Source organism: Onychomys torridus, chromosome 21 (assembly GCF_903995425.1).
Source record: "Onychomys torridus chromosome 21, mOncTor1.1, whole genome shotgun sequence".
Classification (NCBI taxonomy): Eukaryota; Metazoa; Chordata; class Mammalia; order Rodentia; family Cricetidae; genus Onychomys; species Onychomys torridus.
This window is the reverse complement of record NC_050463.1, coordinates 6,886,929-6,912,492: the sequence shown is the minus strand read 5'-3', so window position 1 is coordinate 6,912,492 and position 25,564 is coordinate 6,886,929. Positions and strand designations below refer to the sequence as shown.

At 48.6% G+C, this 25,564-nt stretch overlaps 1 protein-coding gene across 7 annotated transcripts in view; it reads left to right on the top strand.

Moving 5' to 3' along the window:
- Nucleotides 1-20,934, top strand: part of Brd4 (bromodomain containing 4) — an 82,757-nt gene extending 61,823 nt beyond the window's left edge. For 4 of the 7 annotated variants that reach the window (XM_036170539.1, XM_036170540.1, XM_036170541.1 and 1 more), the window contains 12 exons: nucleotides 2,742-2,951; nucleotides 3,591-3,790; nucleotides 4,187-4,482; nucleotides 5,353-5,463; nucleotides 14,092-14,144; nucleotides 14,278-14,665; nucleotides 15,253-15,843; nucleotides 18,546-18,920; nucleotides 19,042-19,172; nucleotides 19,300-19,505; nucleotides 19,588-19,831; nucleotides 20,105-20,934. In XM_036170539.1, the coding sequence (XP_036026432.1) occupies nucleotides 2,742-2,951; nucleotides 3,591-3,790; nucleotides 4,187-4,482; nucleotides 5,353-5,463; nucleotides 14,092-14,144; nucleotides 14,278-14,665; nucleotides 15,253-15,843; nucleotides 18,546-18,920; nucleotides 19,042-19,172; nucleotides 19,300-19,505; nucleotides 19,588-19,831; nucleotides 20,105-20,173 (2,874 nt within the window). In that variant the 3' untranslated portion in view covers nucleotides 20,174-20,934. The other 3 variants (XM_036170542.1, XM_036170544.1, XM_036170545.1) reach the window with 3 other exon arrangements.
- Nucleotides 20,935-25,564: the final 4,630 nt, after the last annotated feature.

The window sequence follows — 25,564 nt, the reverse complement described above, 5'->3', positions numbered from 1 at the left end:
TGAACCTACTTTGAGATGCTGTCAGCCCAATAAGAGATCTGGTTGTTAACATTTCCCTGAGTGCTACTGTTGCTGCTCCTGATATCTACTGTCTTCCTGTCACCGTCCCATAACAGCCATCTGTGTTCTCCTCTCCTTGACCCAGGTGTTCTCCTGAGGGTCTCCACACCGTTTCCAGTCCCTCCTAGTTCTTTCTGCTCCCTTGCTGTTTCCCCTTAGGACAGCTTTGTGTTCACTGATGGTCTCTTGGTTCGTTTAAGGTAGGAAGCCCTCAGCAAGTTTCTCTTCCCACAGCCCTGGGTTTTCCTGATTGATGCCTCTGCCTTTGGTAGAGCAGGATTCCTAGTTCCCACAAAAAGAAAAGGATGGGTCATATAGCTGAACACATTTTGGAAGCCAGTAGCTCTATCTTTGCTTGATGATACTTTCTCACCTTGCCCAGCTTCCTGTCTTGTATTTGGTCTCAGCATTGGGCAAGGCAGAGCACTTAGAGAATGGAAGGAGCCTCACAGTGCTGTCCATCCCACTCATGTCCATAACAGCCAGTTTGAAAAGAATGGAAATTTCTGGTAAAAAGTATTTAAAAGCTAGCCCAAGAAGGGTGGACATAGATATAGGGCCTGAAACAGCTTCCCCTTGTGCCTTCCCTGTGCTCTGGGAAAGAGAATTGGTCATTTTTCCTTACAAAGTCCTAGCACTTCTCATTATATTGCTCTGTTCTGCTTGGCCCTAGGCCTGGTTTTAACAGATAGCCATGGCTCTGGCTACCTTTTGTGGGGGAGAGGGAGGAGGTTTTTATGTATCCCTGGCTGTTCTGGAACTTACTCTGTAGACCACACTGGCCTCAAACTCAGAGATCTGCCTGCCTCTGCCTCCCAAGTGCTAGGATTACAAGGCTTGTGCCAGTACTACTGCCTAACTCTCTAGCCTATCCACGTCAGACACTGAATAGTAGATTGAGCTTCTGCCACATAGCAAGTGTTAATGGGATTCTTAGTTGATAGGGGAGTCTTAGTTGTTTCAATAAGGACCTCCACTTTGGTGTGAAGCCACTTTATTTCCTGATCTTCTCCCTAATCAAGTGCTAGTTACCTCTCGTGTATATTTGTCCAGGGCTCTGCTCTGATTGATTTCTACATAAATTCAGAAATTAGTGCCTGTCTAGTAGTAGCCTGATCATCTACACTTACACAGAACACAATGTCAGATAATACCTTACTCTGGGACAAGGAAGCTAAGCTTCGCAGAACGGTATTTCAAATGTGTGAAACAGTACCATAGTTACATGGATACCTGATACAGAAGGCATCTTCTCCTAGATGCCTGGTCATGGAGTCTTCAGGCTAGGCTTCTGGAAGAAAGTCCAGTGTATCCTAAGTTAAAACAGCAGCTTTAGTTCTTAGCCACCACATCCCTCAGTACACAGATGCGCACGCACACACATGCTATGGAATAATCTTTCTGTACACTGCGTGAATATGTAGCTGCTGGCTGGCCAATAGCTGAAGAGGATAATGTTAAGCAGGAAAGCCAAACTGAGAATGATGGGATGAGGGAGGGCAGAGAGAGTCAGAGGAATTGCCAACCAGATAGAGAATGAATTGGACACACAAGATGGGATAGAGGTAAAAGCCATGAGCCTTGGGGCAGCACATAGATGAATAGAAATGGGTTAAATTGTAAGAGCTAGTTAGTAACAGGTCTGAGCTATTGGCCAAGTATTTGTAACTAATATAAGCCTCTGATTATTTGAGAGCAACTGCAAGACAGGAAAACTCCAACTATACATACACATCTCTTGGAAGCAGGGACACACAAAAAGAAATGTCCTTTTCTTCAGTGTATGAATTACTACACTGATCATTTTGTTTTATTCTTTTGATCATATATGTGTCCCGTCCCCCCCAATTTCTCCTAGATCTACCCTTCATTTTATTCCATTCTTAAAGCAGGTATAAAAAAAAATCTTTTCTGGAAAGCCAGCCTTATTCCTTACATGTTCTGCAAATCATCATTGGATTGACTGTGGAGTCCCCACCATCGGGGGGGTGTTTGCTAGTTGGTTTGCTGCATGTTACTTGATCTCTAGGAGCACAGGCAGGGGCTCCTGTTCCGTGAGTTCTGTTACTCCATGTGACTCTAAATTGGTCTCGAGTCTCTGCAAGTGGTTGCTATGCCCAGAATCACTGGCTTCTTTTCTGCTTGATTAGACCTCACAAGATACTTCTTCTCTACACCTGTCATAAACATATCCCCTACCACTACTCAGCATTGCTGGAGATGCCTGAACCAAGGACTTTCATCTGCTCAGTTAAGTGTTCATAGAGCACCCTGAGTTTTGGGGAAGCAGACACATGAGTACTCTGCCACACATGCTCAACTCAGAGCCTTTGCCAGTACTGTTTTCTCTCTTTGGAAGGCTAGCAGACCCCTCCTGTCAGAGAGCTATAGACCCGGTAGGAGACATGCATGTTTTCTAGGTGGTCTTGGTTGTGGCCTGCTGCTTTCTGAGCACCCTCAAACTAATGCTCTCAGAAAACTAGTCTTCCACCTGGGTCACTGTGTCCTCCAGCTAAATACCTGGCCAGATCAGGACTTGGTTGTGTAGTATCATGTGTATGAGTGTACACATGGACAAGCACATGAGTGAGGCTATCTTATAGATCTTTTACTTCCTGTTGATTTGGTTGAAGAAGCTACAAAAGCTGAGCATTCTCATAGGCATGGCTTTTCCTCCCCAGGATGTGTTTGAAATGCGCTTTGCCAAGATGCCTGACGAGCCTGAAGAGCCAGTAGTTATGGTGTCCTCCCCTGCAGTGCCACCCCCTACAAAGGTGGTGGCCCCACCCTCATCTAGTGACAGCAGCAGCGACAGCTCCTCTGACAGTGACAGTTCCACTGACGACTCCGAGGAAGAGCGAGCCCAGCGGCTGGCTGAGCTCCAGGAGCAGGTGAGGGCCAAAGGCCAGCGTAGTCTCTCAGTGGTTCCCAAGAAATGTTCTTGATTCTACCCTCTCCAAAGATGGCATTTCCTCTTTACTTAGTTAATGGAAGATTAATCCTGTAGAAGTATATACTATGTGTTTTGAGTAGGAGGGAGGCATGGACATTTTCTGGGCACATAGGCTTCAGGATCCTACAGTAATCTTAATGTTTGAGTTGGTCATCAAGCTGTTTAGAAACCTTCCTGGGACTAAGATAGCCAGGAGATTTAGCATTTGTCAGCATGTGCAGCTCCTGTTGTGGAGATTATAGCAATCCTTGGAGACCCAGTGGTGGGTGGGCACTTCAGAGATCTCATTAATTTGGCAGGTCCATGGCTGGAAGCCAGCCCCATCCTCTGCTTCTCCCATACCCACAGCCTAATACTTGCATGACACTGTCCTCCAGGGTTTAGGTGGTTAGAAGAACTTCTTAGTCCCAGTTGTGGGTTGTTGGTTTGCTTTTGTGACAGTTTCCCACTGTGCAGTTCTGGCTGGCCTGAGCGAAACTCACAGAGTTCTGTCTGTCTCTGCCTCCCAAATGTGGGAAGGGGATTTTAGACTTGGCCTGATTGTTATTCTGTGTTGTTTTGCCTGTTTGTTCCATAGCTCAAAGCAGTACATGAGCAGCTTGCAGCCCTCTCACAGCCCCAACAGAACAAACCAAAGAAAAAGGAGAAGGACAAGAAGGAAAAGAAAAAGGAAAAGCACAAAAAGAAAGAGGAAGTAGAGGAAAATAAGAAAAGCAAAACCAAGGAACTTCCTCCGAAAAAGACAAAGAAAAATAACAGTAGCAACAGCAATGTGAGGTCTGTGCTTCCCAGTTTTTCCATCTTTGGTAGTGGTGATTCGAGAAACCCATGGTAGGGGGAAGACCATTCTGTTGCTGCAGCTTCCAGTCTGGGTTGGTGTCCTGTCATAAGCACTTAGCCTGTTCCTTCTCCCTCTGCTCTTTTCCCTGAACGAGCTTTGGTAGCTCACTGTGTTTGAGGAAAGAGGGTGCAGGTGGCCATCCCGCAGCCACAGCGGAGTTTCAGCTGCTGGTCTTTCTGATGGCTAGTAGCTTTAAATCCTATTTCCAGTTAGGTGTGGGCAGGCAGCCACCACCCACACACATGCACACTTCAACCACATACATTCAGAGGGATGTGTGCACAACTTCCTCAGGAGACCTATTCTTAACTGTCTGCGTCATCCCTTCATAGCAAGAAGGAACCAGCACCCATGAAGAACAAGCCCCCTCCCACATATGAATCAGAGGAAGAAGACAAGTGTAAACCCATGTCCTATGAGGAGAAGAGGCAGCTAAGTCTAGACATCAACAAACTTCCTGGTGAGAAGCTGGGCCGTGTAGTACACATTATCCAGTCAAGGGAGCCGTCACTCAAGAACTCCAACCCCGATGAGATTGAGATTGACTTTGAGACTCTGAAACCGTCCACACTGCGAGAGCTGGAACGCTATGTCACCTCTTGTTTGCGGAAGAAAAGGAAACCTCAAGGTACACACTAACTCTTTTGGAGGTTCTTCCCGTGGAAACCTTTGGTTAGCCCTCTTCCAGTTTAGCACTCCACACTTGAAACCCCTCTTACCCACTCCCACAGTTATAAATTCCATGCCTTTGCTATAGATACCCCAAGTATGACACTGCACTGGACTCTGGGTTGTCAGTTCCTTTCTGGGTGGCTTTGGTGGTTTGCTGAAGCCTTCCTTGAACCTATCTTTTGAGCCTTACTCTAAACAGCAACTGTTTTCATCTCGGGTTGCTAGCCATACAATCTCTTCCATTTATATATGCTTCACATTGGCTTATAACTTTTCCCTTTAGTACTGGAGGGTTTTAGCTTAGGATATATGTCAAAGTATTTTTTTAGACACTGCTTTCTTAGCCATGCTAACTTCTCGGTCCTTAGAACGTTGCTCGGGGTCTGCTGTTTGGTGCATTATTTGGGTCTCACTCTGCCGTCTAAACAGGAAGGTTAGCAGAGCCCTTGAGCTCTTTGCATGTCTTGCTGTGCTCTGGACATAAACCTCTACGAAGGATACCTCTTTACCTAAGGCTAGCCGGTACAGCATAAGAAGAGATTACTGCTCTGCCTGGCCCCTGAACCCATGAGAAACCATTCACAGGTTATTATAAGACATTGATGAGGCATTGAAATTGTTTGCAGCTATTACGGAGTAGGCTACCAGTGAGAACATGTGACTACTCAGGGTCTGGATTGGTAGTAGCTGACAGGAGCAGTCTATAAGCCTATGGGTACATGCTTCCCACTGGTCCTTCCTCTGGGCCGTTGGGAATATACTGTGGCTAGCAGCAGCTACTTGGGTTGGTGACCTTTCTGATACAGGTCTGTTATTTGGGTTACAGCTGAAAAAGTTGATGTGATTGCTGGTTCTTCCAAGATGAAGGGCTTTTCATCCTCTGAGTCAGAGAGCACCAGCGAATCCAGCTCCTCTGACAGTGAAGACTCTGAAACAGGTTAGTTGACTCCTATTTAAGCATCTTGTCAAACTATCCTACTCATCTCTGGTAGTAGCTCAGTCCTTTGTCCAGGCTATTCAAGAACCCAGAGTTGATGGTCACTGAGAACTGCCTGGGCCCTACTGTCTACCCATTCACCATGTTAACTTTCTCCCTGCAGGGTGGCAAGACACCTTGTGTAGCACCATTCTATTCTTTCCATGAGGGTAGAGGGCAGACCTTGAGGACTGTAGGTGTTGGGGTCCCAATCACCTTGATGTGGAATGCTCCCCCTGCCCTTCCAATATTCTGGCATCACAGTTGGCATTGAAGCAATTTTGGCCTTATTATAGCAGAGTAGAGCCAAGCCACCTGCATCTGGCAGCCTGCATGATCAGTCAACTTTGAGCCCTGGGGATTGCCGTTGTCTTCTCCACAGTGTGGTCACTACTGTTGTGTGTTGGCTGTTCCCAGCTCTGCTCTATGTGCACCCTAGGGCAGGTATATCCTGGTCCCTTCTTGTGTTCTGTGGGCCTATATAATAGTGTTCAGTTCCTGTGTTCTTCCACAGCAGCAGCTGCAGAGCTGGAAGTGAGGGCAGGTGGTAATGATGGGAACTGGTTGTTTTCCTAGAGGTGCACTTTCTTCATCATTGTTCCCAGAGGAGCAGATGCATGCATAACATAGGCCTCAAAGCAAAGATAAGGAAGGAAGGCATGTTGCACCTGGGTTGCCTGACACATGACTCAGGCAGGTTGGGTTCAATCAACTGAGCAGATAAGTTACAGTCGACCTTGGAGCCAGCGCTAGGGTCTTAAATGTGCTCTTCTAAATGGTCTGAGATATGTGAGGTCTATAGTGGGAAATGGGTCTGTGGACAAAAAGGCTCCTGTCAGTAGTCTATGGATCTCTTACTTATAGAATAATAACCTGATTGTGTCAAGGAAGGTCAAGGCTCCCTTATAGCAGCTAGGATGGACTTTGTTGCTTCAAGTTGTATACACAGGTCTACCTCTGCCCAAAGAAACTGGGAGTTATGAGGAAGAGGCATTTTTGTGGGCCATGGACTAGACTGGGGCCTTTCCAGGAGAGTTCTCTGTACTGCCTTGTTTTTTATGAGCAGTGTAATTACAAAGGAAATGTAATCCATTAAATTTTGTGTTCTGCATTTGTTTCATACAGACTGCAGAAGTTGCCATGTGCAAAGTGGCTGACCTCAGCCTCTCCTGTCATTTATTCTTTCCCCTTGCATTCTAACCTAAACATTTGTCTTGCGTTTCCACGAACCAGCAGGGGGAGCTGCATCCTAGCCTGCTGGAGAGGGCTGGCTGTGAGCCACTTTCCCTTTGAACTGGGGCCACCGCCTTCAGCAGGGTGAATGGGGTAAATGGATGTGTTCTTGGGGCTCCATTAGCATTCTTAGTGGCCACTGACTTTTCACTTTAATTGCCAGCCAAGCTTCAGATTTGCCTTTCCTCTGGGTTTTTTGTGCCTCCTGTGTTTTCTAGATCATTCCTCCTAAGATTTTGCAACCTTTTTTCTAAGACTGCAAGTGATAAAAATATAATGCCAGAGACTGACCGACCCTGACATGATGCTAAACAACTTGGCTTACCTTTGGGAAATCTGGAACGCCCCCCTGCCCCCCCCCCCCCCCCCCTTTGAGCCACTGACTCCATAGCTCTCTTTAGGTGGTAGTTCTCCCTGTGGTCCCACAGGAGTGCCGTGCTCCTATCTTTCTTGATGACATTTCCAGCAGCTTTCTGCTACTGTTACAGAGTGAAGAAAATTTTTTCTAACCCCCTCCTCCCTCAAGTAAAAAGCTTGTACAATAAGTAATCTGAGAGTCCTGGGAACAGCTGTCCTGGCGGGAAGGAGGGTGAGATTTAAAGTGGAACTGCTAATCAGCAGACTTTCTAGACCTTGGCTGTCTAGCCCTGACCATATTTGCTTGGCTGCCTGGGCTAAGCCTCTCCCTCTTTCCAGATGATGCCCTTCCCATTTTTGTTTTGCTGGTTCCCTTTTGTTTTCCTTCAGGCCACTGGTATTGCCAATGGAGCAGTAGGTTTTTATTTCCTGCTGTGTACAGAGTGCTATGTTGTGAGGTTATTGATACCACTGCTTAGAAAGATTCTGCTGAATTTTTGTTGCAGATAGATCCCCAGATAGGACACACAAATACACAGATAGGACACACTAGACATGTATACACCAGTAAATGTCACACCAGTGAAGCATAGCTTTTGTCTCCTCATGCCACACAGACACTGCACTTTGTGGGATGTGGAGGGAGTGTGCGGATGGGCAGATCCTCTAGCAGTTGATCTCATGGGTCCAGGAAGTGCAGCAGCCCCAACCTCTATAACAAGTTACTGGTAATTCTTTCTACCTTGTGTGGGGCAGAGGTGGGGTAGACACTGAAGGTGTTTTCCTTTGGTCTTTTGGGCCTAGTTTATGTCTTCCTTGATTCTTATGTTTCTATTTGAAATGAAGCTAAAATTTCTCAATGAAGAGAAGCATTCAGTAGGGGCTGTAAGGGTGTACAGGGTTAGACCACACTGCAGATGAGTGGGTGGGATGCTCTGCTAGATGGATTCCATTCACTATGTATGCCCTTATATTCTGAAGCATCACCAGTGGCCATCCTGACACTTCCTTGAACCCAGCTATTTGTTGTAGGGGTTTTTGTTGTTGTTTTGTTTTTGTTTTTCGCATTGAGCTTTGATTCTAGCTTGAGTCTGGAACTGCTCAGGGGTTCAGTGGTAGACTAGCAGAATAAGGCCCAGATACTACCTCCCTCCAACTTCTAGGAAGTCATCAGACCTGGGCTGGGCAAGCCGGAACAAGACTCTGTGGTACTCACTTTCCTATTACTCTCCCAGCTGTGGCCATGTGGTCACCAGCATAGGATAAGCTCAGCTCTCATATGGGGTAAGGGATGTCCTAAGACTTTACGTTCTCTCATCATATTGCTAATAGCCGGTTTTTCTCACATATCTTCCATAGGTCTTTGTGGGCATGGGCTTTGTGACACTATAGCTTATGCATACCCTCGCTCAAGCTGTCCCTAGCGTGCACCTTAGTTGCCTGGGCTGGAGTGGGTTTGGGTAGGTACAGTGAAAAGGCTGAGACTGTGGCCTGTTGATGGAAGAGCACAGTCCAGCTATTTTAGTCTTACTTCCTTTTCCCAGGATTGGAACATGTGGGTGTTCCTTAATAGCTCCAGGGTAAAAAGGAATGCATGGTGTTTTGGAAAGGCTGGAGCTGGGAAGTGCAGACTGAGGCCATGAGACACTCTGAGGCTCTCATCAGGAAGCCAGCCTCAGCTCCCTGGCCCTAGGATCTTTGAGGGACTCCTTCCAGTCCTGTCTCAGGGTATATGGTGGTCCTGCTGCCAGAATATGGCAATTGCTTCTTCAGAAAGGGGTAAGGCCCCTCAAGAGTGGGAAATGTGCAGAGCCAGGTGGCACATCCAGAAGTCCAGGAGTTATAGTTTGTAGGGATTGGGGCTTCCCTGGGGGTGAGGGCCAGCCTTGTGGAATGTGGCCTACAGTAAGAGGCTGAGTGGGCGGGTTTTTCCCAGGCATGTTCTGGGACTGGGGATTGTTACATCCATAATTCCAGCAGAGGCACCACTCTGCTACATGCGGGAACCAGTCCAGGCCCCTCTCTGGACCAGAAGCCATATTGGATGTTCTGAAAAAGGATGGAAAGGACAAAGGCTTTTCTCTTTGGCCTCTCCCTGCCCTCAACAATTGTTATGTCACCAGTTTCTCTTTTTTATAGTTTCTGCTTTTGTTTTGGGAATGTGGAGATAACAGAGATGACTCCGCTCTTTGCCTTCCTCAGTGGGAACTGTTATAATGCAGTACTGCCTTATAAAGGTCTGTTGGGACCTTTTCTTCCCTGAGCACACTGGTTAGCTGACGCCTGGTGACTTTGAGACACCTGGCTGGTGAGAGACAACTCGGAGCACCTCTCATATTCTTATGAGACTTTAGAGTAAAGAAAATACCAGTATACGCAGGCAGGGCACATATGGAACTCATTAACAGAGACAGTTCTGTTTAGAAGTGCAGACAGGCTTCGGGCAAGTTTAGAGACTTCCACACATACTGTGGCCTTTCTATGTGTAGATTTATCCATCCCTGCTAAAGCAGGCCACACAGGGTTGGGGCTCTTGGTTTCCAACAAGGTTCTCTTGTGCCCTTTCAGTCACTAGGGCACAGAAGCTGGCTCAGTCTGCAGTTCTTCTGTTCTTGTAACTTGAACGGTACATTCCACACCATTCTCTCACACTGGTTTCTTTCTCCCTCTACGTAGGTCCTGCCTAATCATTGGACACGGACTCTTAATAAAACGGTCTTCAGTTCCAGATTCCTTCCCAGCAAGCTATAGCTTAAGTCCATTTTCTTCTGTGAAAGGGACAGGACTCCATCAAGTTATGGAATTGCTCAGAGCCCTGGGCCTGTCCCACCCGCCCCAGGGGTGGATTAGTCATGTTCAGCAGCACACACCTAGTCTCACCGTCAGGAAGGCTGCCTACCTGGCCTGCTGCCTGGGCCTCTCTGTACAAAGACTGCCTGGCTGTTCTGCCCAGCCCCCCTGGTCATCTGGGGTCTTCTGGGTGGGTGGAATCTCCTTGAGGATGATAATAATAACCCCCTTCTATGCATACATGTGGTGCTGCTGTATGTGCGAAGCCTGGTCACAGTGTATTTCCTCTCTTCGTCCCTCCCTTTTTTTTCTGAGACTCTAGACCTTGTAGTGACTTTATTTAGCCCAGGAAAGATCTAATTCACCCTGACGATGAATATTTTGACCTGGTCTCCCAAAGGCTATATAGGGCCACCCTGGTTGGCTTGATCAGATGGAGACTGACCAACTTTAGCTTACCCATAGCCTCCTGAATTTTCCTTTGGTCTCCATTGTTCCCATAGAGCACTAAAAGTTCAAGTGGTCTGGTGTCTTTGGTCTTTTCTCCCCAAGTCACCTAACCTAAGAAAAACACCTTAAGGCTGCTGGTAAGGGCATGCAAGGCCCATCAGGCCCCATTCCCAAGCCAAATCAGGATCTGGGAAGTGGGCAAGAAGGATATCATGGCTACTTGTGAGCTGCCTACAGTGCCTCTCCAAGTTCCATTGCCATCATGACCATCTTCATCTTCAGCTTCCCATAATGACATTTATTGGGGTTAGAGCAGGCAAGAGTGGGCCACACCATCCAAACCTTTCCAGAGACAAATCAAAGGAGGCTGGTTTGGGGTTTGTTTGTTTTGTTTTTCTCCCTAAAAACAAGTGTTGGCCCTGACCATTTTTTGCTCATAAATCTGGCACCTCACCAGAAAACTGCCTAACATTAAAAGACCCCAAAGGAATTGCATTTGCATTTTAGTAGGCTCTTTCTGTTCTTTTCTCTTTTAAAATGTGCTTTTATGACTTCCGAGAGGACTGCCTGTCTCCTGACATCAGGTTGGAGCCTGCCTTCTTCTAAGGGCTTAAAAAGCAGGCTGAGGTGGTGCTATGCCCCTTCCCAGATTCCAGAATCCTTGGGTTGCTTGCTGCCCTATACCTCATAATGGCCTTTGTGCCTCAGACTTCCTAGAACATCCAGTGGCCCCTCAGTGATGCTGCTGAGTTCCTAGGCCATTTCAAGTCCTCTGTCTAGCTTCAAGTTAACTCCTTTTGCCAAACAGACTATTTTGAGCTGCCCTTTGGCCCCTGCCTGACATGTTCCCAATGAACTTGGCTTGGCTGGGATGGGGGGAAGGGAGGCTTCTTGCCCAGAGATTCCCACAGGACACTTGGGAAGCTGTTGGCATTATCTTTCTGGGAAGATTTTGCTATCTTGGACCAAATGGCGGCCTACATTCCCACAATATCTTGGCTATGTGTTGCCCCTGCCCCTCCCCACACCCTCTCTACGTATGTGCATACACACCGGACAGCTTGTCCTGTAGAGTACTTTACTGTCCAGAATTCCTGGCTGTGTAGGCTTTCTGTGTGTCAGGAACTCTGTTGAACTTGAAAGATCTTTAGACTTAAGCTATCAATTGTACTTGGTGCCTGGAGAACACAGCCAGAAAGGACAGTGTCTCACCTATTCTTCCTTTTTGGTAGTTTTCCGTTCCTTGGCAATGGGAGGTACCAATGGAGGGCCTTAGCATACCAGCTGGCTGTGGGGTCCTGTTGGGGAGCCATCCAGGACAGTGGACGGCTCTTCTCTGCCCCACATTGCCCTGCCCTGCCCTTAAACCTCTGTTTCCTTTATTCCAGTGGGGCTGGGCTGGGGTGGAAGAAATCAGTGTTTTAATCAGATTTTACAAAAACATTTTACTTTGTACTATACCATCCTATGTAAAGATGAAATTTGTGTTGGAGTTTAAGATTGTTATGGAATAAAGATCACACAGTATTTGAGGCCATCTCCATGTAACCCTTTCTAGAGAGTTTTGTGTGGGGGGTGTCTGGGGCTGGTGTGTCATTAAGCTGTGCATTTACTGTCTTCTTACTGGTAACCCAACACGAGGCTTGGGCCACAGGAACTGCACAGGGCTGCCTCACAACACATGTCATTTCCACTAGTCTCGCCTAGGCCCAGAGGGCTGCCTTGTGCTTCCACTTCCACTCTGAAGATGAGCTCCAGAATACTCCTGTGACCTTTCCAGTGCAGCTGAGATACTTCCTAGAACCTAAGCTTGGTCTTGTGGACCTCTGCTCATAACTTGAGGCAGGTGGTGAGGGGTTGGAGCCATTGTCCCTTTTATATAAGTGGGAAAACAATGCTTTGTTCAACGTTACTAGACAGCAGGCACCCTCTCCTTCCTAGACATCTCACATTCAGTTCCACATCTGGGTAGCACCTCCAAGGCTTTCCTAGGTCATGCTTGACACAGTGGTTCAGCTTTATCTCCCATCTTCTCTATGCTGAGATCCCCTCAAGAGTATACTCAGTATTTGTTTTGAGCAGCCTTCCCCATGTCCCTATCTCTCATCCCGCTGCCCACTCCACCTTCTTATACTGGAAGTGCTAACAGAGGAGCCTGTCCACTGGCCGTCCCAGCCTCTCTCTCCCACTACTGAATTGTTGGCTGTCTAATCCTTGTGTGTCCCCTGCCATACACATCCTTCTGGTGTGAGGTGTCCAGCTGGTTCTGCTTCTACACGCAAAACAGCCAAATGCCCTGATTCCACAAATCTTCCCAGCAACCCCCTTTTGAATGTGTTCTCTGTTAGGGTTTCTTACCAACTTTCTTTTGCTGACCCAAGGAGTTGTGAGAGCCCTGCTTCCTGGCATCCAAATTTGGGGCTCAGCCTTGGGTCTCCATGTGTTAGCTGTCCTCACTTGCTGCCATTTGCCATTTGTGTGAGGATATGTTTGTGGCTGCTGGGGTCTGTGTCTGTCAGTCCTGCATGGAGTGGCAAACTCTTACAGGGCACAAGGTCCCATCTTGTTCCTGCTGGTAGCATACTGCACCGCAGGGGCCATGCATGGCATACATGCATAGCTTGCCTCAGCTATGAGCAGAGAGCCAGGGGGCCTTGACACTAGCAGCAAGAACTGGTGTTCTGACAAGGTGCTTGGGGGAAGCCATAGCAAAGACAGAAATGACTCGGTGACATCAATCTGAAAGGATCTGTACCACAGGCCCAACCTCCAACCTGGTAATTGACAGTTGTATTGTGTGTCAGCCCAGAAGCACTGGCCAAGGCATTGTCCCTCTCCTTATTATAAAGTCTAAGGTGGAGACAGAGGTTTTGCACCTAGGTTTTTAATCTGCCTCACAGAGACAGGCACATTTATGTACCTCAAGCACCAGGTCTTCGGCTTCTTGAAGAGCCAAGGCACATGCTGATTTCATTAGGTAGCACATTGACTGTTCAGAGAAGAGACATCACTGATATTCCTATCACCCAAGGAAGAGAAGGGAGGTCAAAGCCTTTTTTTGGCAATGAGCACCTATTCTGTTTATTCTTAATCATTCTGGGGAGGCCATCCTGCTTCCTTATTCCCAAAAGGTGACCCTTTCTGGGTTCTCAGTGTACAGCACTTTCCTTGTGTACCCTGTGGCTCTGGTCAGGTCATGCCCTGTGCCAATATCCCTGATCTTTCTCAGTCCCAGCCTGACCTACTCTGAGGCAGGGACCTCAGTAAACCATTCTACAAGAGTCTCTAAATGGTTTCCGCTGTGTGGCCTTGAATGGTTGTCCTCACTTTTTGGAGTGTTGTTATCAACTGTCCAGTACATGGGGTTATTGCAAACATCCTGAGTTATCCAGAACATAGCAGGTTGTAATCCAGAGTATGCTGACACTATTGCCCAAGGTATGACTCATGAAATGGGGAAGTATAAGGTAAGGTCTCCATAGCTCAGATTCTGACATAGCCAGGGCCTTGACTAGTTCTGGTGCCTATGATCTGAAACTTACTGAGGCATTTTTCAGGCACAGTTCCTTGGGAAAGCTACAGGCAGATGGATAGGTAACATTCCACACATCTTTTTCCTCCCTATGATGGCCCAATTCAGTTGCTTCTTCAGTATAATTCAACCCCTGTCCTGAATGCCCTGTTCTTGTCCTCTTCTGCATCCAAGGCCAATCCATGATCACTTCCCTAGAGTCTCACTACCTTGTCTTTTCTCTGCAGAGATGGCTCCCAAGTCAAAAAAGAAGGGACACCCTGGGAGGGACCAAAAAAAGGTATGTGCTTCAGGGTTGTTTCCTCCTTAGGTGGTCGCCAGCCGGCTCCGCAGCTGAGAGGGTGCAGTGGATCTGACCCTGGCTGGTTTCTCCGGTCTGACGTCAGCCTGTGTGTCTTTGTGTTTGCCTGCAGCATCATCACCATCACCATCCACAGATGCAGACAGCCCCGGCTCCTGTGCCCCAACAGCCACCCCCACAGCCTCCCCAGCAGCCTCCTCCACCCCCGCCTCCGCAGCAGCAGCAGCAACAGCAGCAGCAGCAGCCCCCCCCCCCCCCACCGCCGCCCTCCATGCCACCACAGACTGCCCCAGCAATCAAGTCCTCGCCCCCACCCTTCATCACTGCCCAGGTACCCGTCCTGGAACCACAGCTACCAGGCAGTGTATTTGACCCTATTGGCCACTTCACCCAGCCCATCTTGCACCTGCCGCAGCCGGAGCTGCCACCTCATCTGCCCCAGCCGCCTGAGCACAGCACTCCACCCCATCTCAACCAGCATGCTGTGGTTTCTCCTCCAGGTGAGCCACGGCTATCTCTCCCTTTTGCCAGCTTGGTTCTACCACATCACGACCAGGTACTCTGGCACCCTATTAGCTTTAGTAATTAAGTTAGTTGTTTGTCTGGGACATGACTGGCATGTCAGCAGATTGTAGTTTAATTCTTTGGGGCCAGGCATTATATCAGAAAAGATTGGACTTGTCTGCAGCTCTTGGTTTAGGGTATGGAGGAGACGACATTCATAGTTAATCCCATGGAACTTGGACAACATAAATGGGGGTGGAGAGATTTGCTCAACATCTTGGCAGGCTGGTAAGTCTGTGAGTAGTTGTCAAAGACCTATAGTGAGGCCTGAAGGTCTGCACAGGAAACTAGAGGAAGCATCAGGGACACGGAATATATATAGGACAGGATGTCTATAAGGAACTTACTCCAATAGGTTTTTGTGGACGCCATCTTTATTGTGCTATTTATGGAAGCTTATGCAGAGTGCAGGAGGAGCAGGAAAGAGATCACTGTAGTGTAAACAAGGTTAGGACAGAGTTGAAAAAACAGTTCAGAATCTTAGGTAACTATGGTCTCACTTCCATATTTTTTGTCATTCCAGCTTTGCACAATGCACTACCCCAGCAACCATCTCGGCCTAGCAACCGAGCTGCTGCTCTGCCTCCAAAACCTTCCCGACCCCCAGCTGTGTCCCCTGCCCTGGCCCAGCCCCCGCTACTCCCACAACCACCCATGGCTCAGCCCCCACAAGTGCTGCTGGAGGATGAAGAGCCACCTGCCCCACCCCTCACATCCATGCAGATGCAGTTATACCTACAGCAGCTGCAGAAGGTTCAGCCCCCCACACCACTACTCCCTTCCGTGAAGGTGCAGTCGCAACCCCCACCCCCTTTGCCACCTCCACCCCACCCTTCTGTCCAGCAGCAGCAGCTCCAGCAACAACCTCCACCACCCCCACCTCCTCAGCCCCAACCGCCACCCCAGCAACAACACCAGCCCCCACCACGGCCAGTTCACTTGCCATCCATGCCCTTTTCTGCTCATATTCAGCAGCCCCCACCACCTCCAGGCCAGCAGCCTGCTCACCCACCCCAAGGCCAGCAGCCACCCCCACCACAGCCTGCCAAGCCCCAGCAAGTCATCCAGCATCACCCTTCCCCCCGACACCACAAGTCGGACCCCTACTCAGCTGGTAAGTGGTTCCAATTCTTGTACTCAAGGGAGTCTGGAGCTGGGCCTGGTGACTTACTCTGTCTGACAATGCAGTGTTAGTTATGTGTCAGGCTTCAGTGAGTTCAGAGGCAAACCCTGTTGTCATTGTGTAGTTGGGAGTATCGCTGCCCCTGCTTTGTATGCTCACAAGCAGAGATAGCCCAGACAAAGACCTCCCTCGACCTTAATCCTGCTAGGTGGAAGCCTGGATCTACCCATTCAAGGTTAGGGTAGGTTTCTTGGCGATGACCCTGGTAAGCAGGAGCTAATTTGGTGAACAAGTTGGGAATCAGAGACTGTTGAGAATCAGGCTCTGTACTGAGCCCTAAAAGACCCAGGTGGCATTGCATGGACCATGTTAGTGGATATGACTGGGACTCGGAAGCAGAATCCACTCAGAAACCCTGCCTGTCTCAAGCCTAGTGCAGACTTCCCATTCCCAACAGTGTTGTTCAGGGTATGCTCTTTCACCTTTTTGTTGTTGTTGTTTGTTTGTTTGCATTTTTGAGACAGGGTTTCTCTGGAGCCCTGGCTGCCCTGGAACTCACTCTGTAGATCAGGCTGGCCTTGAACTCACAGAGATCCACCTGCTCTGCCTCCTGAGTGCTGCTATTAAAGGCAGGTGTTACCACTGCTAAGCTTCCCATTCTTGCATACTTGACTTTCAAATGTGGGTAACCAAAATGCTCTGGCAGTCTCTGGCTAGCCAATGTTCCAGTCAAAGCTTACAGTAGCATCTTTACAGTAACATCTGAGGCCTAGAGAGTGGGATGCCTGGGCTTAGCACTGTACGTTCACAGTGTACTCTGCCTCAGGGTGGAACTACTAAAATGAGTACAAAGTAGGACTGTGAGTGCTCCTGGACTCAACACAAGCTGCCAGGCGACAAGGGAATTGTTGCATGCCCTGAGCTGAGGACAGCTGTTGGTTCTCTGGGAAAAACTAGAGTTGGACTTGGCCACCCTTGCAGCTATGCTGTTACCGGCCTGTGCAAGGAAGGTGGTAAACAGGTGGCAGGAGAATCTGCTCTGGGCAGCCTAGGCCAGCAGCCTAGGACCTCCACTTTCTCTTGAGAGTCCTCAGAGCCCCAACCCAAGCTCCTGTAACCTAGGGACATGTGGAACCATATGGGTTGGAACCTAGCTGAACCACGAGGTGGTGGCATACACCTTTAATCCCAGCACTTGGGAGTCAGAGGCAGGCGGATCTCTGAGTTCGAGGCCAGCCTGGGCTACAGAGTGAGTTCTAGGAAAGGCACCAAAGCTACAGAGAGAAACCCTGTCTCAAAAACAAACAAAAAAAAAAACCAAGTTGTTAGAGACACTCAGTTGGACACCCAGCCAATTTCCCAGCACCATCCCTGAACTGCTAAGCCAGCTCTCCAAAGCCACCAGAAAAACCATAGGCCAGAGAGTCTTTTGTTGTCCATGTCAGCCTTACCAGGTGTTCTTGGTGGCACTGCCACAGATAACAGGCAGTCACAGACATGTACCTGTGAACTACAGACAGTGGAGCCAGAGTGCTAGCTTCCAAGGAGTTCCGACAAGCTGGAATGGAAGACAAGTCAAAAGGTGTCAGAAACTCACCCTACTGGATTTTGGTACTGGCCTAACAATGGAGCCAAGAGTCTGCCACATAGGCAGTTTTATGTCTGCCAAAATAGACACCTTAGATTGGAGGGGAGGAGATGGGATGTTATCAAATGACCTAAGGGTTCCTGTGCTGGTGTGTAATGGCTTAGAGGTGGGACCTGGAGACTAGTCTGGGCTCTAGCTAGCTGAGCTATAACAGGTGGCATGGTCCCATTCTAGTAGAGAGCTAGCTATGTAGGAATGGATGATTCAGCTTCTCCAGTTCCCTAGACCGGAGGCTCTGGCTAACTGTTCTTGGAGCTCAGTTTCCGCATCGGTACAGCTGAGTGTCAGAACTAAATGTTCTGTATTTCCTTTGCTAGCATAGAGCTCCCTGGCATGCCTCTAACCTATTCCAGGTGCTTAGGTAGCCACTTGGGTTCCTTATACCCCTTGCTTAGATCGATGCAGGTAGTAGACTGAACGTGAGCTCTGGACCTTGTTGTACTTGCTTTGCTCAGGTAGAGGTCAGTCCCAATTTCTCCTACATTCTGTAGGATGAACAGACTCAGCTAGGAAACAGCATTGGGGCAGACCACCTTTACCCCGGGGCCTGGGCTTCATTAACTCTGTAGCCACCCAGACTACAGGGGGGCAAAGTAGATTATTTGGTTGAGTCTTCAGAATTTATTGATCTCCCTTGTATAACCCAGGTTAACTTTATAGAGCCTTTGGGGGGGCTTTTAAAATGCTCTGGAATGCAGACCTTACATAAGATCTAATGTGCTGGACATGTGTGTTTAACAAAGCTTCCTGGGTAATACTGTGGTGCAGAAGAATCAAACTTTGGGACTTAGCACCTCGGAACTACAGAAAAGCTTTTTGGCATCCAACTCAGGGGCATGACTAAATAGGGGCTAGAGGATCCTCAGTCCCTCAGGGTAGGGCGGTCATGTCCTTAGCTGATAAAATAGATACTGTGAGTCTTCAAGCTTGTTTGGGCCACACGGTAGTCTATGAATAGCCTGACCTTTCTTTGATTACTGTTTTCTCAAGGCCCAAGTGGCTCAGGGCTAGTGGCCTATATACTAGTTCTTGTCTTGTTTCCTAGGTCACCTTCGTGAAGCCCCCTCTCCGCTTATGATACATTCCCCTCAGATGCCACAGTTCCAGAGCCTGACTCATCAGTCTCCACCCCAGCAAAATGTCCAGCCTAAGAAGCAGGTAAAGGGCAGGGCTGAGCCACAGCCCCCAGGTCCTGTCATGGGCCGAGGCCAGGGATGCCCACCTGCCTCACCGGCTGCCGTACCTATGCTGTCCCAGGAGCTGCGTCCACCCTCAGTTGTCCAGCCTCAGCCCCTGGTGGTAGTGAAGGAGGAGAAGATCCACTCACCAATCATCCGCAGCGAGCCTTTCAGCACCTCACTGCGACCAGAGCCCCCTAAGCACCCAGAGAGCATCAAGGCCCCAGTCCACCTGCCCCAGCGTGAGTGTCCTCCCTTCCTGCATCTGGGGCTTGGGCCCCAGGCCCATGCTGGTGATGACCTGTACACCATGAGCCACGCCTTTCAGGTGGCCCAGACCCACATATCCTTTATCAATTCTAGGGCCTGAGATGAAACCTGTAGATGTAGGGAGGCCTGTGATCCGGCCCCCCGAACAGAATGCACCCCCATCGGGGGCCCCTGACAAGGACAAACAGAAACAGGAGCCAAAAACTCCAGTGGCACCCAAAAAGGTAAGGACAGTAGGTGACCAAGCACTCTGAAGCTTTCGTCTAATTGAAATGGTTTTGGCGGGCATAAGCTCCCTGCCATATCCTGTGTAGCAGGTCCTCACCTGGCACCTGATTTCTGCCTCTATAGGACCTGAAAATCAAGAACATGGGCTCCTGGGCCAGTCTGGTACAGAAGCATCCGACCACCCCATCCTCCACAGCCAAGTCCTCAAGTGATAGCTTCGAGCATTTCCGTCGTGCCGCTCGGGAGAAGGAAGAGCGGGAAAAGGCCCTGAAGGCCCAGGCTGAGCATGCCGAGAAGGAGAAGGAGCGGCTGAGGCAGGAGCGCATGAGGTGGGCTGGGGTCCATGCAGGGCACTGGGGCTCCCAGGGCCATACTGGGCTCCAGGCTGACCTGGGGCCCCGCTCTGCCCAGGAGCCGAGAGGATGAGGATGCGCTGGAACAGGCACGTCGAGCCCATGAGGAGGCACGACGGCGCCAGGAGCAGCAGCAGCAGCAGAGACAGGAGCAGCAGCAGCAGCAGCAGCAGCAGCAGCAGGCAGCTGCTGTGGCCGCTGCCACCGCCCCCCAAGCCCAGAGCTCTCAGCCCCAGTCTATGCTGGACCAGCAGAGGGAATTGGCCCGCAAACGAGAGCAGGAGCGGAGGCGCAGGGAGGCAGTGAGTAGGGGCACCTGGTGGGAACTTTTGGGCAGGAGTCCACCTTGAAGATCCTGGGATAAAGAAAGGTCCTAGGACCTAGGGAAGGATGGGCAGTAGCCTAGGCCTACTGGACTACACCAAGCTGGTCTGATGAGTTCACTTGCACCTGGGTTTGAACAGAAGGGTCCAGGATGGGCATGAGGGAGCAGCACCTGGGAGCTGTGCACAGACTGGGAAACAGGTGGAACGGTGCACTCCAGACTCATTTCTACTTCCTTCTCCCCCCCCCAGATGGCAGCTACGATTGACATGAATTTCCAGAGTGATCTTTTGTCAATATTTGAAGAAAATCTTTTTTGAGAGCACCCAGGTGACTTCTGCCTTTTTCTGGCAAAAATACTGACTCTCCATAGTGTTAGGGGCGGCAGTGGAGGCAGTAGCAGTGGCCAGGGGTGTCTCTGGGCCTGGCTCTCCTGCATGCTATGCCCGGGGCAGGCCTGACGGGCAGCTGAGGATCACAGAGCCCATCTGCCTTACAGCCAGTCGGACAGACGTCCTACCACATGCCACCCCCTCAGAGGATGTCAGTTCAGAGCACGCCTCAATGTGAGTCAAGTGCCGGCTGGACCCAAGGCCTGCGTCCCCGCGTGCGGGGCAGAGGTCCTTCTCTGCGCCAAATGTCTACAACAGTATACACAGGACATTGTTGCTGCCGCCACCATGACTGACTGGTTTTCTGTCCCTGAGAACATGACGTTTGTGACGTCCTACCCGTTGGGAGTCCTTCACACCCCAGCCATCGCTGCCCACTCCCAGGAGACCAGGGCAAGCCTGTGTGGACTGGAATGGCAAGGCACTGGCCCACCCCCTTGCTGGCACTGACTTTGCCTTGAACAGACCCTCTCCCCTCCCCCCACAAGCCTTTAATTGAGAGCCGTTCTCTATAAGTGTTTGCTTGTGTAAAAGGGAATGGTGCCATGGAAGTGTGTGTATGTCCATGGCAATTCGGATAGAGGTGACTGTTCATATGTATGGACAGGCCTCACCTGGGGAGTAAGGCCACCAACCAAAGTCAGTTCCTTCCCACCTGTGTTTCTGATTTTGTTTTGTTTTGTTTTGTTTCCTATATATATATATATTTTTTTTTCTTTTTTTTTTTTTTTTTTTTTTTTTTTGTTGAATTCTATTTTATTTTTAACTCTCTTCTCCTTCAGACACAGTGGCACTGCTTATCTCCGAAATGGTGTGATTGTCTCCTCATTGAGTGGCGGCTCCCACCGCGCTGTGGGTAGTGTGTGACCGTGGCTGTACTGTATAGTGAACATAGTTGGCATATCTTTGTTTGAAGTTCGTTGGTGACTCCACCAAACTGGTGTTTAAAAAAAAAAAAAATCCACAAAAAAAAAAAACCCACACAAAACACAAAAAAATCCTGCTTGTATTCAGTTTCAGACTTTATTAGTCTTATTTTTTAATTATAAAACCAGAAAGCTGAAATTTTTTTTCTCTCTCGTATTTGTTGGCTTCTGTGTTTTTTAATGTCAAATCTGTTTGTTTTTACCAAGAAAGGGAGAGCCTGGGGATGAGGTGGGCCCCAGGCACTGGGGGGCTGCAGACTAAGGCAGAAGCTCCCCATCCAGCACCTGGTTTAGACCAGCAGGCTGCACCTTCCCCCCCCCTTTTTTTTTTTTTTAAATTGGAGCCCCTGGTGAGGTTACACGTGCCATGAGAACCCATTCTACACCACAGTGCTGGTGCCTCGGTGTTGGCCAAACTCTGGAGTCACTGACTGGCTTGACTTTCATATGGTGAATATGCATTTGGTCTGTACTGATCATGGAATAAACACATCTCTCTTTTTTAATGCTGGTGTCTCCCTGACATTTCTTTGTGAATCAACTAGGTTTTCTAGTTTGCTTAGGCTAGGCCCAGGTCCCTAGGTACCTTTGCATAAGATTTACCAACAGTGGCCACTGAGCACCTCTCCATTGGCTGGTCCTGCCTTTCCTGGGCAGGAGCTCCTTGGGCTCAGAGTTCCCCCAAGTTGAAGCTGTAATAGGGAGCCAGAAACTCCATAAATACCTGGACTGGGTGGTAATGGGCCTCAGTGAAACCTTGGCCAATATCCCGACCACACTCTGAACAAAGGCCTCATCCATCCTGGTCTCTTCACACAAGGCTCCGGGCCACTTTTCCCACCATGCTTGCCTCTATCTAACTCCTAATTTGATGTAAGCTCAGGGTTAACCAGATGCTCTTAGGTAAGTGTATTCCCTCCAAATAGGATCTCTGTATTCCCACATATGAATACATTTCTGCTGAGAAAGCCCCCAGATGGCTTTCCTGCCTTGTGCCCACCTGTTCACACATGCCACAGCTACAAGGCGTGGGTGGCACCCAAGAACAGTCCCTAAGATGTAAGATAAATAATTATATGTATGCAGAGACAAGACTGAAGTATTTCTAGCACTGTTAACCTATATCTCCTACCCTCAACCAGAAAGGCCAAACCTCATAGTTAGGGTACCCAGCCAGTGTTCACCTCCCTGTCCGTAAGGCCCTGCCCTCCAGGCATTTCATGTACTGCTCTGTGGGAATGATGGCGTTTTGGTCCTCTGAGGGGTTTTTTCTACCATTTGTTCAGGTTATTTCCCTGTGCTGGGCCCCACTTTTGAGCTGGGGAAATGATTTCATCTGTACCTTCTTGCTCAAGTTTTAAATGGCCTCCACACCTTCCTGATGGGTGTTCCTTTCACTGGGTTGTAATTAGAACTGGGATCTATTTAATTTCTGACCATTTTCAAGTCCTTCCTGCAGTACTAGACATCTTAGTCCTATACAAGAATAAGAGGTGTGTACAAGCCCCCACTGTACTGTATGCACGGGTCGCTTGGCCAATAATTATGTCAGTGAATCTGAGACTTGTATTAAAATACTTTAGACATTTGTAGAAGGGAATTCGTAGACTTTTCACTTATATACTAAAGGGTTTTTTTTTTGTGCAGTTCTCATTGCAAAAATAAACATTTGTACTGAATATAAAGTTACCCTCCTGTGATTACTGATGTCTTTCTGAGTGTAGAGTTCAAAAATGGAGGTGAGTTGGGGTGTAGAGACAAAATTGTATAGTGGAGTTCAGTGAAGGAAGGTTCTTAGATGCCTATTGGCCAAAGAGCCACATTGGAGGCTCCGGTGAAATTCTGGGAACACCATGTCAGATAACTAATTTTATGGAATATTAAACCAAAGTTAGCCTGGTGTGGTGGAGTTCACACAATCACAACACTCAGGAGTGGTGGAGGCAGGGAAAATGTGAGTAGGTAGCCAGTGCCCCTCCCCACCCCCCAAAAAGCATTACCAGTTAATCATGCAAGAGAAGAAATGGTAAAGTCCTACCAATAAAGACAGTGTCATTCTACTCATGTGGATTTTTTTCCTGAGGTTGAACAATGAATGGCCATTGGCCAAGGGTTTAATTATCATCCTTGTGCAGAATAAATACACAGTTTAGTATCCTGTTTGGTAATAAAAAAAAAAAAAGGCATATAACAGTGGCAAGTGGGGCAAGAGATGAGTAGAGTGTAGAGAAGTGAGGGAGCCATGTTCAGTAAATGGTGATAAGAATGACTTGGTAGGTAATGCTCCAAGATGGTAAATGTATAACTAGCCACTTAGCTTTCTACCAGCTGGTAGCGTGCTTGCCTGGTGTGCAAGAGGTTCTGGGTTTAATTGCAGCATCACACAAACCAGACGTGATAATGCATCCCTGTAGTTATAATACAGGTGGATCAGAAGTTCCTGGGCATTCGCTACATAGAGGGTTTGCAACCAGCTATAGGGTACATGGAACCCTATCTCAGAACTAGCCACTCGGTCAAGCATCAGTGGCTTCTCAGAAGGCTGAAACACGAGGATCCTAAGCAGTTTGTAAGATCTTGTCTCGAAATTTGTTTTGATTTTTCAAGACAGGGTTTCTCTGTATAGCTTTGCGCCTTTCCTGGATCTCGCTCGGTAGACCAGGCTGGCCTCGAATTCAGAAAGATCCGCCTGCTTCTGTCTCCTGAGTGCTAGAATTAAAGGCATGCGCCACCACTGCCTGGCTTTATTTCTTATTTATATATTGGGGGGGGGGGCGTTGACAGGGTTTCTCTGTAGCTTTGGAGCCTGTCCTGGAACTCACTCTGTAGCTGGCCTTGAACTCACAGAGATCTGCTTGCCTCTGCCTCCCAAGTGCTGGGATTAAAGGCATGCGCCACCACCGCCCGGCTCCCCCCTTTATTGAAAATATTTTTCAATAGAAGGGGGGTTCCCAATTATAGTTTTCCCTCCCTCTACTACTCCCAGTTTACCTGCCCTCTCCTCTAGATCCACTTCCTTTTTCTGTCTCATCAGAGAAGAACAGGCTTCTAAAAGATTGAGTCTGGGGCTGGAGAGATGGCTCAGAGGTTAAGAGCACTGACTGCCCTTTCAGAGGTCCTGAGTTCAATTCCCAGCAACCACATGGTGGCTCACAACCATCTGTAATGAGATCTGGCACCCTCTTCTGGTCTGCAGTCATACATGCTGTATACATAATAAATAAATAAATCTTTAAAAAAAAAAAAAAAGAAGATTGAGTCTGGACAAAGCAACTCAACAGAGGGAAAAGAGCCCAAGAATCAGAGACCCAGCTGGGCTGTGGTGGTGCATGCCTTTAACCCCAGCACTTGAGAGGCAGAGGCAGGTGAATCTATTAATTCAAGGCCAGCTTGGTCTACAAAGGAAGTTCTGGGACAGCCAAGGCTACACAGGCTCAAAAAAATCAAACAAAAAAATGTCCACTTGTTCACACATTCCCAAGTCCCATTAAAATACTGAGCTGAAAGCTATACACCCAGAGGACCTGGTCTGTGTTTGCTGCTGCGTCTCTGAATTCATGTGAACCTTGCTCAGTTGATTCAACAGGCCTTGTTCTGCGGCCTTCCTTCCCCTCTGGCTCTTCCAAACTCCTTCCACCTCCTCTTCCTTGGGGTTCTCTGAGCTCTGAGGGGAAGGATTTGATGGAGACCTCCCATTTAGTGCTGAATGTTCCAAGCACTCTGTCTCTGTATCTGCTCTGATGAGCGGCAGGAGGAAGTGTCTCTGATGACGACTAATTAAGGTGTTGATCTAGGAGTAGAACAGAAGATCATTCAGAGTCAATCCATTGATACTTTTTATTTATTAATTTTTTGACCAATAGTATTTGTTTTTTCCCTAGGTCTCTCTAGGCTGTCTAGCCTCTGGTTCTTTGTTACAAACGGTGTTGGGTGTGGGTTCTGTCTCATGGAATGGGCTTAAGTCAAACCAGACCACAAGTTCTGTGCCACCATTTGCCCAAGCATATCTTGCAGACAGGACAAATTGTGGGTCAAAAGTTTTGTATCTGGGTTGGTGTTTATGTTTCTCTTTTGGTAGCCTGCAGAGTACATTCCCACACCAAAGACACTAGAACATAGGGGCGAAGGCTCCATGTAGGCACCAGCTCCACTCCTCCATGTTCAGTGAGTTGTGGGTGTTGTCCTCTGCAATACTCACTGCCAGTCTGCAGAGAGCAATCAACCCATTGTTTTAACAACAGCCTGGGTTGTTTGGGGATCCCCATGGGACCCCATTGGCTAACACCTTGCAACCCAGTCCTGGTACTGGAAGCCTCGTTTGGTGACTCTATTCCCTATTATTAGGAGACCTCACTAGGATCACTTCATATATTTTAAGATGTTTCCCATTGCG